The following is a 12,780-nucleotide window of genomic DNA, read 5'->3' as shown; positions in this document are numbered from 1 at the left end:
AATGCATCCAAACATCTGCTTTCAACTTTGTGCAAACTGCTGGCTGCATTACACCCGGTAGAAAAGACATTAAATGGTCAATTTGGGAATTTTATGAATTGATATCGGATCATTCAAAGGAAAATCGATTCAAATCGATTATTCGATTTTTTTAATTCAGCCCCAATTCCTACAGTCTCACGTTGCTGTTGGGGATTTGAAGTCCACTCTCGTTCCTCCGGTTCACTGAGGTTTTCTGCACATTTCTTTCAACGGGATTTGTGGTATTACGCGGAACTGCCTTTGTCCGGGACCTACGGTGTATTTGCATCTATGTTGTAGAAGTTGGAGCTGATAAACATCGTTTATCATTCTAACTGGCCGTCTATCCTTTTACCTGGCTTGAAAACGACAAAAATGATGCAGGAGCTCAATTATATTTGTTGTTGAATGAGCGTAAAGCCTCTGTAGGGTTCCCCACTGCAGCGACAAACACTCAATGGTTCGAATCAAAAACTACACTTTAGGTCCCACTGCTTTAATTCAATTAAGCCCAAATCTGAGCTTTGACTCCGTCATTGCAACAGTTAGACTCGTCTTTGCCAATTCCGCCAAACCTTTGCCTTTCATTTGACTCAACAATCTTTTAGTACAACAAGGAGTTCATGGTTGATTGAATGACTGCAGGAAGTCCTGGAGCTGCAAAACAACTCCACATCACCACCAAGGTGCTTTACGGCCGACATCAGGTGCTATTCTGTTTGATTTCCTCCTAATACGGCGCTGTGCGTTACAGCCTGACATCTCCACTTAGGTCTCATGTACCAAGGACATTAGATAAACCTAAGCCAGTGGTCGGCAACCCGCGGCTCTAGAGCGCCGCCCTAGTGGCTCCCTGGAGCTTTTTCAGAAATGTTTTACCTTTTTACCTTTTTTTTTTAAATTCTTTTTTTCCTTTTTCTCTTCTTTTTTCTGTTTTTTTTTTCTTTTTTTCCTCCTTTCCTTTTTAATCTCGACATTTTTTTCAGAATTTTGACTTTTTTCTCAAGATTTGAGAGAAGATGTACTTCAACATTAACCTCAACATTTAGATTTTTTTCTCGAAATTTAGATTTTTTCTCGACATTTCGACTTTTTTCTTGAAATTGACTTTTTTCTCGACATTTCGACTTGTTTCTCAAAAATTTTCCCGAAGTGCATAATGAAAAAAATAAAATCTTCCCCCAGTTATAACTAATATAGAAACATGCAGCATGTGTCGTCTTCATTCTAAGGCTTATGGGAGACTTTTCATTTTATGCGACTCCAGACATTTGTTTTTGGTCCAATATGGCTCTAAAACATTTTGGGTTGCCGACCCCTGACCTAAGCTGTGTTTACTTTATTTGAGAGAACAGATGCTTTCCGTCATCAACACTTTAAAATATCCAAACTTTTTTCATTGACTGTTTTATGTAACATGCAAACTAAACAGCTGCAACTGTAGAGGCTTTTTAGAAACTTCTCTGCGAGAACATCCACCTCTGCAAAGACTGGTAGCTACTACTGATTCCCTAATTGGCCTGTTTCTAATTAAAATTCACATTAAGTGGTGAGCTCAGACACAAAAACAGCAAAACAGCTAAATCAGACGGCACATAAATTCTCCCTTACCTTTTCACTGAAACACTCAAGCAAGTCTCCAACATACCCTCGCATCTCTTGCAAGAATTTGTATTGCTCTGCATTGTCGCTGGACGAGCCCTCCAGCTGCTGGATGCTGCTCTCGGAGGCAGCTAGGTCGTCTTTGATCTGTCTGTAGCGCTTCACGTTGGCGTTGTGGCCCGTGTGCATTTGAGCGAGCCTAAAGACACATAACGTACAGGGAGAGAAGGAAGCAGTGGGTTAAACAGGGACGACTAACGACCTTTAAATTCTTAACCATCTGTATAGAGGGAACGCACATGACGTCACGGATGCAACTTCACAGCGGGTTACGCTCACTGAGTGGCAGCGTAAACTTTCAGTTTGAGCAACTGGAAAACATCTAAAATGGGAAAGAGCTGTTGTGCGATCGACTGTACTCTTAGATTTAGCAAGAAATCAGAGTTATCGTTTTACAGACTGCCAAAGAATAAGCTTAAGAGAGACAAATGGATCGCTGCAATTCACAGAAACAACTGGATTCCAGACACCGAAACGTGGATTTGCGGTTCCCATTTTGTATCAGGTAATGTTGGATTTTTGGGTAGCTAACGTTAAACGGTCAAATCATAAAGTTCGGTGTCCTCATCACTTTAATTTCTACAACAAATCCTGCCTTGAAGTCGGACCAAGCGCCAACACTTTTTTATGCCTTCAATCTTTGATTTGTGTATTTCCCCGGCGTAGAAATTAAGTACATTTATACCACGGTCTGTGTGTGAATACTCCATTCTGATTGGCTGGCAGGTGTAGGTTATCATTTATAACCTACACCTAGAAAACAAGTTTGGTCAAATTGCCTGATATCTTTAATATCATTGCGCTGGATCAACTGCCAGGTGGTAACCACGGCAACGGAGATTCAGAGAAGAGCCAGCTACCGCAGGACGGCGACATGAGTGATTTTGTAATTTCTTTTGATTTATTTGGTGAATTTAATAATTTTGATGACTGGGATGCAGAAGACAAGAGAAAAGAAAATAGCAGAGAGGACTAGAATATCCCCCCTTAACAAGGAAACTGAGTTATGGCTTGTTAAAAAACTTTGTAACTTACCAGGTTCCAACGGCTGCAGACGAGAGATTAAATAGTCGCTCAGCCGCGGCTTGTTATAAAACTAATGATTTACACTGAAAACACATTAAAGCATGAATAACTGATTTAATATTTATGTTTTTTGGTAAGTGACCGTGGTATAAGCGGTATGAACCCGCGTCGTCCATATATTTATGTTAATGGAAACCTGTCGGGCATTATCCCTTACATAAATATCAGGAAACTGGATTCGTGGCCAAATATTAATGTCCATGGACCACTGGTTCTTGGTAACTGTACCAAATATTAATGTCCATGGACCACTGGTTCTTGGTAACTGTACCAAATATTAATGTCCATGGACCACTGGTTCTTGGGGTAACTGTACCAAATATTAATGTCCATGGACCACTGGTTCTTGGGGTAACTGTACGGGTCCCTGTCAAGTCCAACTGACGCGAATTTAAGCTCATAATCGGCTGTTATCCCGTCTTCTCCACTAGTTGCAGCTGTTTTTGCCACTCAGTGCAGTAAGGGGGCTGGTCCAGTGGAGAAGTGACGTCAATGCATTCCCTCTATACCACAACCTGAGCATCCTTAGTTGTATCTATAATAATAGTAATAATAATCATCAATACTGGGTCAGGTTTGGCCTCTCTGGGCCTTAGATGTGCAGCTCTGCTGAGTTCTCAGGGCCACAGACCACTGGACGTATATGAGACGGCCTCCTCTCTGCACCTACCTATCCTGTAGGCGTTTCTTTACCAGATCATTGGACACTGGGGTTAGATCACAAACTGGGGCCCCGTAATGAACGGAGCCGTTGTCGGCGTGGGGGGGCAGCTTGCCGGGCTGCGGGGCCACGGTGCTGTAGGTGAAGGACATGTTGTAGGACGAGACGTAGGGCGGAGCCTCGTAGCTGTTCTGGTAGTAGACGGCCGTGTCCTCCGGCTGGCTGCTCTGGACCTGGGCAGTCAGAACGAGGCAAACGCAGAAAAAACATGAGTCAAATAATTCAAACATTGAGAAGAAAAAAGAAAACAAAAAAAAAAAAACAACAGAAATGCGATCAGTTGTCAAATGTGGCATTTTGCTTGATAAAAGATTACGTGAGAAACAGGGCTGGGGATCAATTCAAATGTCAAGAATCGATTTGATTCCGATTCTTAAGATTCAGAATCGATTATCAAGATTTGGTTCAATCTGATTTTTCCCAGATTCCGTTTAAATTTTTTCCATTTTCAGTCTTTTTCAGGTTTTTCATTTTTGAGAATGTGATTTTTAGCATTTTATGCCAATTTAACCCCAAGACTGTATATAAAGTAATGAAATATAGACAATTTAGGCAATTATAACTGAAAACTTTAATATTTTCATACCTTTAAAAATATTTAAAAGGCAAAAACATGGCACCAGTTATTCTCGTGTCCAACAAAACATTCCTTTTTTGGGCATAAACAAAAAATACCAAAAGTTGTAATGTAATGATGGGGAGAAAAAAAAAAAAAAAAAAAAAAAAAATCAATCTTCAGACGTACAAATCGATTTTTAGGAATTAATGAGAATTGATTTAGAATCGGAAAATCGATTTTATTCTGAAATACTTGGTTTATTCTGAAATTCTGAGTGTGTAAAATGGAATATTTTGTGTTGTTTGGTTCTGGCTGGTTTCAACAATTAAAGAAAGAAAAGGTTTCCAAAATAAACAATGGTGCAACAGGATGAAAAACTGAAAGGGGTGAAAAACTTTATATTTTTCATTTTCAGAGGTTGAATTATCTGATTCGGGCTGTAGAGACATCCTGACCTGGGGAATGCTGATTCCTTTCCTGATCTGCTCCTGCTCCCAGCGGCTCACTTCTTCATCCTGCCCCGTGTCCAGAGCCTCGTCGTCGCTGCCCTCGATACCTGCAGACGAGGAAGACAGACGTCTTCGTATCTCTCAAAGAACATGTTGAAGCCGCCGCCGGCCGGTCTGAGCGTGACTGAGTTACCTATCTCCTCAGCGATCTTCTGCCGCTGGGTTTTGTTCTTGACGCCGCTGAAGCGGATCCTCTTCTCGTCCTCGTCGTCGTCGCTGGCGTCCTGGTCGTCGGAGCCGAGCCGTTTCTGCTGAGCCTGCGTCTCCACCAGAGGGGCGTCACCGCCCAGCTCCCTCGCTAGCTGCCGCCGTTTCCTGGCGGCGTGGATGAATGCGGCGTCAGGGATCTCCCCTGCAGAACACAAGCAGGCAAGTCTTTCTGCAGTCCTTGATGTACATTTTAAAATCTTTCAGACATTTTTCTATGACAGAAATGCTGTTAATCTTAAAGATATTTGCGAGTCAAAGTAAAGACATTAGGAGAACCAAGTGTGGCCCTGAACACTCATTCGTACAGATAAAGCAGATAATGTGTGTGTACTGTACCTGGCCTCAGGGTGCTGAGAGACGACAGGGTGTTGAACGAGGACCCGGCGCTGGGGGCCCTGGTCAGCTGACTGTGGGACAGACCACCATGACTGGGCTTTTCCTCCTCCGGGTCGTCGTTACTGTCCACCTCCATCTCCTCCTCTCCATGGTCGCTGCTGTCTTTGCTGCCGCCTTCCTGTTTCACAGCAACCGCAGGCTGGGGGGCGGCTTCTGGGGGGGCAAATAGAGTCATTAAATCCATTCTCACATTAAGGGCCAGTCCCAATCCCCCCACTAGTCCTACTTTTCAGCACTACCCCTATATTTTGCGCGTTCCCGTGAGGATAGTGGTGTCCCAATTCCTCTTTTCATCTAGGGTTAGTGGACATAACGAGGGCTAGTGTGTATGAATCTAGCCCTTAAAAGCGAGGGATTTCAGATTCTGACTCGCCGACCGAGGGCTAGAGAAAATTTCCCAGAATGCTTTACGTCATCATTTGCAGACTGAATCAAACAAAAAAACATGGCGGACATTTCTAATTTTTAGTGAATAAAATCAATATTTTGAGTTAGTTTCTGCATAAAAATGCGTTTTGATTACATTTCTAGTGAGAAATATATATTTTACTTTCATAATTTTCACTCAGTGAATGTACATAATCACTCGCTTGCTCGTTGTTGCGAAGTCTTTTTCAAACCTCGCCAGAATAAAGGTTGATTTATGGTTCCGCGTTACACCAACGCAGAACCTACGCCGTAGGCTCTACGTCAATTTAACGCGGAACCATAAATCAGCTCCCAACCCGGCGGATCTTCTCATCTCCGAAAACATCGGGTCAAATTTCTTAACAGGCGTTATTTGGATAAACTGAGCCCAGGTTGGGGATCTTAACGGTTACTTTTACGCCTGAAAAAATATTAAAACTTAATAAAGTGGCATATTAACAGCGCTACAGCTGAAATTAAAACAGTTTTTAGCTCTGGGCTTCCTGATATGGTGTGACGTTTGTGCAAACGTAACTACGCAGTCGCTTACGTACCCGAACGTAAACCACGCAGTGACGTAGCAAGTGGTTTCCCAATCCCTAGGGAAGATTACAAGGACCCTAAGGTTTGTGGCTTCATTTTTAGGGCTAGTGGTAGAAGAAGGTAGGGGGTGTATTGGGATTGGCCCTAATTCCTAAAAATCGATTCGTAACAAACGATAGCCTCTCTTTTAGGTGCCATATTGACCAATTAATGAGGAAACTTAAGTTAAATCTAGGGGTTTTCTTTAGAAATAGAGCCCTTTCTCTTTTAAAGTAAGAAAACGTATTGTTGCAGTCACTTTCTTGCCACTCCTGGATTATGTTGTTTATATGAAAGCCTTTGCTCATTAACTACATCTACCTCACACATCACTGCACATCGTACTCTCTCACTGACTGTTCCTCACTTTCCATTCGCCGAATCCCCCACTGTTATCTATTTGTCTATAAATCCATCAATGGACTCCTCCCCTCAGCGATCGCAGCCTCCGGTCCCTGAATTACATCTCATTTGCCCCTCAGTCCGTGATGAACTTGGCAAAAAAAGGCGTTCTCCGATGCTGCGCCTGGAACAGAAGCTGAAGCTGTCCAGTTTTATGTCGCTACAGGAGTTCAAATCACTTGTAGGAAGGCTGGTGAAGTCAGTGGGGTCTGCACATGTACTGTAACTAGTAACTTTTTCCCTTAATTTTATTATTAATTATCTTATGTTTCTGTTTTGTTTTTGTCTCTTGTGCGTTCAGTTAGTCTGTAACTTTGTGTTTTGCTGGTGCTGCAACCTGAAACAGGTCTCTCTTGTAAATGAGAGCCTGGTGTCTAAATGAGATTTTAGCTGTATAAATAAAAGGTTAATAAAATAAAAAATATAATGGACAGGCATCTGTAGATACTGAGGCAAGAGGAGCATCAGTTTCACTTTGATGCACCAATACGTGCAGAAAAATGGCATTAACTGGAGGACAAATGTAAATATATGCATACAGCAGAAGCTCACAGAGTAGTTTAGGGCTGCAATGATTAATACTGCGAGTACTTCGAATAAGTCGATTACAAAAAATGGTCGAGGAATTTCCTCCGCCTCGAAGTCTCGTTTAAATAAAATATATATAAACTTCACGTTTCGCATGGATTCTTTTTAACGTGACAACACGCATGTGTCCCTTATAAGGCGCGAAAAGACGGCGTTGCGCTTTTCATGTGTGAACAGTTTAACCGACAACAGTGACAGCAACAATGAGAAAACGCAGCAAAACAAAAGTAATAAGAGGAAGACAGAAGATGTCGAAGGTGTGGGATTATTTTAAGTTAAAAATAAATTAAAAAAATATATAAAAATAATTAAAAAAAAGTCCTGGTCCACAGCTAAGCATCTCTGTTGAAACGTGTTGGTTCTGAATGTAAAGTTGCACAATTTAAAAGCAGTGTTTAAGAATATTTTTTACCTTTGATACTTAGGAAAAACATTTTTTTTTTTTTATGTTTCAGGAAATGTTGAGTTTAAAATAATTTTATTGGAAAATTTAAACAGTATTTTAGTTTACACAATATGTAGATATTATAAATGTCAATTATTCTCATAAAAGAAATTGGTTGTTTTTAATCAAGTAATCTGTCTTGTTTTCTATTGTATATTTATAATTGGGCTTTAATAAAGCAAAAGTAAGTTTTATCCGATTAATCGATGGAATATTTCACAGAATAATCGATCAAGTTTTAGAATGTATTTATCTCTTGTCTTGCACTACATGAACAGTTATTTTTATACTATGATTTTTTACAAGTGATTTTATTTATTATTCTTGCTGTTTCTGTGTGTGTTGATTCTTGCTGTGTGTTATGCTGTCATGTGGAGCTGCTAAACAGATTTTCACATTGATGTTGGAAACAATGTTTACAGTGACAATAAAAGATTCTATCTTCATAACATTTGCCTCTCACCTGATCTGGCATCGGGCCGGACCGTCCCAGACCTCTCCAGATCCTCCTTGTACTCCTTCTTCAGCTGCTTGACGATCTTCTTGCTGTGGTTGGGCTTCTTCACCCGGAACACCTCCACCTCCTCTGTTACCACGGAAACACAGGCAGCCATGAGACACTACAGCTCTCAAGCTAAAAACATGCTGCATTATTCCAATATATGACGTAATTAACCAGCCTTATAGTGGTAAAAGTGGTAGTAGTAGTACTATTATTATTACTAGTAGTTATGCAACGGTGATCACGGTTGACACGGAGAGAGTATCTACTACCGTATTTTTTATTCTTAGGTTAAAAACATTAAAGTTCTTACATTCCTACTGTCTGACGGCCCCTTAGATGTTGTTAAGAGAGTACGGTATTTGGGACATCATAAATGAGGATCTTTGTGATAATGGTGACAGCAGCGTCAGTGTTGTCAGGTCTGTGCTCAGGCCCGTAGATTCATATGTGCACAGCTGATGTTAAAGTAAATCTATTCAGAGCCTGTTGTCCACCTCTTTACACCTTTGGTGTAATTATACCACCAAAGCCAAGCTAAAGAAGTTGATGCGTTCAGGATCCTCCTTAAGCTTCCAAGATGGACAAGTGCAAGCATTTTATTTGTTAATTGTTATGTCCCCACCTTCCATGCTCTGCTGAGGAATTTTATGTTTAAATTTATGTGTCGACTCTATTGGTCAGAAAATTGTCTAATAACCAGTACTGTTGAGGAGGGATGAGGGGGGATGGCACCCCCCCCCCCGAAATAAAAACGGTCCAAATCACCCCCCCTGTAAAACTGCCATCCCCCCTTTCCATCCCTTATGTCATTTCATCAATGAATGTGGTTTTACTGCTATTTCAACATTTAGAGTCATCACCAGAAAAATAACTTATTTGACAATTTTCACCTGTTTTCATTTGAAATAAGTAGAAAAATCTGCCAGTGAGACAAGATTTATCTTCTCATTACAAGCAAAAAAATCTTGTTCCACTGGCAGATTTTTCTACTAATTTCAAGTGAAAATATACTTGAAACAGGTGAAAATTGTTGTTTTTTCCAGTGATGAGTCTTGTTTTAAGTGTAATGAGATTTTTTTTTTTTTACTAAAATGAGACATTTTAACTAGAAATAAGACAAATATTCTTGTTAAAATTGTGAGTTTTTGCAGTGATCCATGTTACTTATCCTGTGAAGGACAGAGTCATATTGATAAGTTCAGAAAAGTGTTTTTTATTGTTGTGTTTTGATGTATTTGATGTAAGCCCAGTGGATATTTAAAGCTTACAGAAGGCTGCATTTAACTGCTGCTATGTCATTCCTGCAGTATTTCTGCAGGTGTTTTGGTCACTGCTATTATTTGTAATATATTATATTATTTGTAATCAGCACAAATTATCTGTCCCCATATGATAAAATCCACCATCCCCCCTGATTTTTTTTACACCTCGAGTACTGATAATGGCCCGGTTTCCCAGATCAGTTAAGTAGTTCTTAACAGTTAAGTAGTTCTTTCACAGGCTCCTTAAGATGGTTTGAAAGAAGTCTTTCGCTGTTAAGAACTACTTAACTGATCTGGGAAACCGGGCCAATAACTGCACTCACTAACATCAAACGGAGTGATAAAAGGTTATGGACTGTGGAAACTGTGGAAACATTGGAACAGATTTTTGCATGTATTTCAATCCTGTAATTTTTATGTATTTTATATGGAACTTGTCGAGTCTGTAATAAAGTATGCATTCATAACAGGGCTGGGCGATATAGAGGTTTTAATATATATATCGATATATTTTCAAACACGATATGGTACGAGACAATATCGTTTATATCGATATAGCTTATTTTGTGACAAATTGACTGAACATCAACGCTGACTCCTCTCACTGGCAAAAAAGTACCTTTGTGTGCTGAAACCTGACAGTGTTGACAGGTTAGTTTTCCTGGCACAAAATCTGTAAAATCTACAGTAGTTGACTTGTTGTAATTATTTGAGATTTGCTCAAAGAGATGCAATATCTGTTTACATGTTTTCTTTGAGATTTGAACAAATGTTTTGTTATTTGCACAACTGTCAACCTCAGTGGAAAAGTCTGCCTGTTACTGTCTACATTGTATGAATTGCACAGTGTATTTTAATTTAATTGTTATGCAGGAAAGGGATATTTGTTTTATTTTATTCAAGAAGCATTTTTAGATATATGCAGGCAGTTTATTTTTATTTCATTAGTTTTATACATTTTGATATTGTGCAGACCTCTGTTAATAAAGGAACCTGTGTGACATTTGGCACGAGGCTTTGTATTAAAACTGACTGTTTTTTTAAGGGTTTGCCTCAGAAAAAAATGAAGCTAACAGAGATGCTATGCTATAATGCTTTGGGGGAAACCCAATTATGGCACAGAAAAAATATCGATATATATCGAGTATCGCCATTCAGCTAGAAAATATTGAGATATGACTTTTGGTCTATATCGCCCAGCCCTAATTCATAATCCCGCCAGGTGAGCTGCAGGTATAAGTGAGTTTAATCCCGCCAGGTATCAGGTGAGCTGCAGGTGAGGCTCACCTTCCGCGTTTAGGAAGAGAAAAAAGCATTTTATCTAGTAGTAGCAGTGGTAGTACTTACAGTAGTAGTATTATTAATATTAGTAGTAGTGGTATTTATATTAGTAGTAGTGGTATTTATATTAGTAGTATTTATATTAGTAGTATTTATATTAGTAGTAATAATATTTATATTAGTAGTAATAGTATTTATATTAGTAATAATAGTATTTATAGTATTTCTTTACCTTCCTCCGGGTCGAAGCTGAGCAGACTAGCTGGTTTATATTAGTAGTAGTAGTAGTAGTTATATCAGTAGTTATATTAGTGGTATTTATATTAGTAATAGTAGTATTTATATTAGTAATATTTATATTAGTAGTATTTATAGTATTTATCTTTACCTTCCTCCGGGTCGAAGCTGAGCAGGCTGGCTGGTTTATATTAGTAATAGTAGTAGTTATATTAGTAGTATTTATATTAGTATTTATAGTATTTATATTAGTAGTATTTATAGTATTTATATTTACCTTCCTCCGGGTCGAAGCTGAGAAGATTAGCCGGGGCCGGAGCCCCCGCCGGCTCCCTGGTCCTCCTGTCCCGGTCCCTGCGGGGCCTGGCGGGGGCCGGGCCGGCGGGAGAGCCGTTACTGAGGCCCCCGGGGCCGGCCAGGGGGCCCCCCGGGTCCCGGTCCCCCGGCCCGGGCCCGCAGGTCTCCATGAACGGGATCTGCACGGGCCCCGCTCCTGGCTCCGGATCCTCCTCGTCAGACTCGTTCCGCTGCCGCCGGAAGTTCGCCCTTTTCGCCTTCTTGAACATCGTGTTGAGATTTTTTTCTAAAGCCACCAGAGGAAAAGCTTAAAGGCTCGCACGGCGGATAAAGATGAGAAACGCGCAGGAAGTTAAACACGCGCAGCAGCGCACCGCCGCCATCTTGTTCCCGGGGAGCTCTTCTTCTTCGGTTCAGGGAAATGTAAAGCGGGAAGACTCGTGTCGACGCGACACCGCCCCCTACCGGCCAGAGCGGTGGTGACACCAGGGACTGCAGGCGAAGACCCCTGGTGGAAGATAGATAGATAGATAGATAGATAGATAGATAGATAGATAGATAGATAGATAGATAGATAGATAGATAGATAGATAGATAGATAGATAGATAGATAGATAGATAGATAGATAGATAGATAGATAGATAGATAGATAGATAGATAGATAGATAGATAGATAGATAGATACTTTATTAATCTTGAATATATATAGATAGATAGTCATGATAGTCATATGTCATGTGAACATATTAATCCACACTAATAAACCTTGTAAGATTCGAGGTCACTTTAATTAAAACCTAATTAGGGCCCGAGCACTTACAGTGCCCTATTGTATCTGTAGGAATTTTTTCTTTCTTTATTTTTCCGACGAAAGGAGGGCCTTTTTTTCCCCTAAACGTGCCCCAAAAGTCACCAAATTTTGCACGCAAGCCAGGCCTGGTGAAATATTTGATATTTAATGGTTTGCATTGATGGGCATGGTCAAATGGCTCATCAGCGCCCCCTAGAAAACTTTGTGCCTCAAGCCCCACAATACGGTTAGACGTACATGCACGAAAATCGGTACACTCCTGTATCATGTCGCAACTTAAAGAAAAGTCTCTTGGCGCCATGGCCGAAACCGAACAGGAAGTCGGCCATTTTGAATTAATCGTAGGCTATAATTTTGCCGAAATTTATGCCATTCCTTCGGCAGTTAATACGGCCCGAACCGTCAAAAGTGTTACCGTGGCGACGATAGATGCCAAAAAGCAGTCCATAATTGATAGTTCCTACTTTCTGCCATAACTTTTGAATGGTTTGACATAAAGACTCGTGGGTGGTGTCATCGGACTCGGCATTGAGTACTTGACCTTCAATGGCATGAATTAGACCCGCCCCTTCTTCTGATTGGTCGATATGTGATAGTTCTGATTTTCTGCAATACCTTTTGAATGTTTTGACATAAAGACTCGTGGGTGGTGTCATCGGACTCGGTTTTGAGTCCTTGAACATGATTGGTGCAAATTAGCCCCGCCCCTTCATCTGATTGGTCGATATCTGATAGTTCCTACTTTCTACCATAACTTTTGAATGGTTTAATATAAAGAGTCGTGGGTGGTGTCATCC

General features: G+C 40.5%; 1 protein-coding gene across 2 annotated transcripts in view; it reads right to left on the bottom strand.

Moving 5' to 3' along the window:
• paxbp1 (PAX3 and PAX7 binding protein 1) overlaps window positions 1-11,570 on the bottom strand; it is a 28,446-nt gene extending 16,876 nt beyond the window's left edge. Inside the window, exons 1-9 of one of the 2 annotated variants that reach the window (XM_061740628.1) lie at window positions 11,152-11,570; window positions 8,085-8,175; window positions 7,227-7,245; window positions 5,474-5,483; window positions 5,105-5,314; window positions 4,692-4,910; window positions 4,505-4,605; window positions 3,440-3,663; window positions 1,633-1,822 (exon numbers count right to left, since the gene is read on the bottom strand). In XM_061740628.1, coding sequence (XP_061596612.1) covers window positions 1,633-1,822; window positions 3,440-3,663; window positions 4,505-4,605; window positions 4,692-4,910; window positions 5,105-5,314; window positions 5,474-5,483; window positions 7,227-7,245; window positions 8,085-8,175; window positions 11,152-11,440 — 1,353 coding nt within the window. In that variant the 5' untranslated portion in view covers window positions 11,441-11,570. Of the gene's footprint in view, window positions 1-1,632; window positions 1,823-3,439; window positions 3,664-4,504; window positions 4,606-4,691; window positions 4,911-5,104; window positions 5,318-5,473; window positions 5,484-7,226; window positions 7,246-8,052; window positions 8,176-11,151 lie in introns of both variants that reach the window. The other variant, XM_061740629.1, reaches the window with a different exon arrangement.
• Window positions 11,571-12,780: the final 1,210 nt, after the last annotated feature.

This window comes from Cololabis saira, chromosome 14, assembly GCF_033807715.1.
Source record: "Cololabis saira isolate AMF1-May2022 chromosome 14, fColSai1.1, whole genome shotgun sequence".
Lineage (NCBI taxonomy): Eukaryota > Metazoa > Chordata > Actinopteri > Beloniformes > Belonidae > Cololabis > Cololabis saira.
This window is presented reverse-complemented; position numbering and strand designations above follow the sequence as displayed.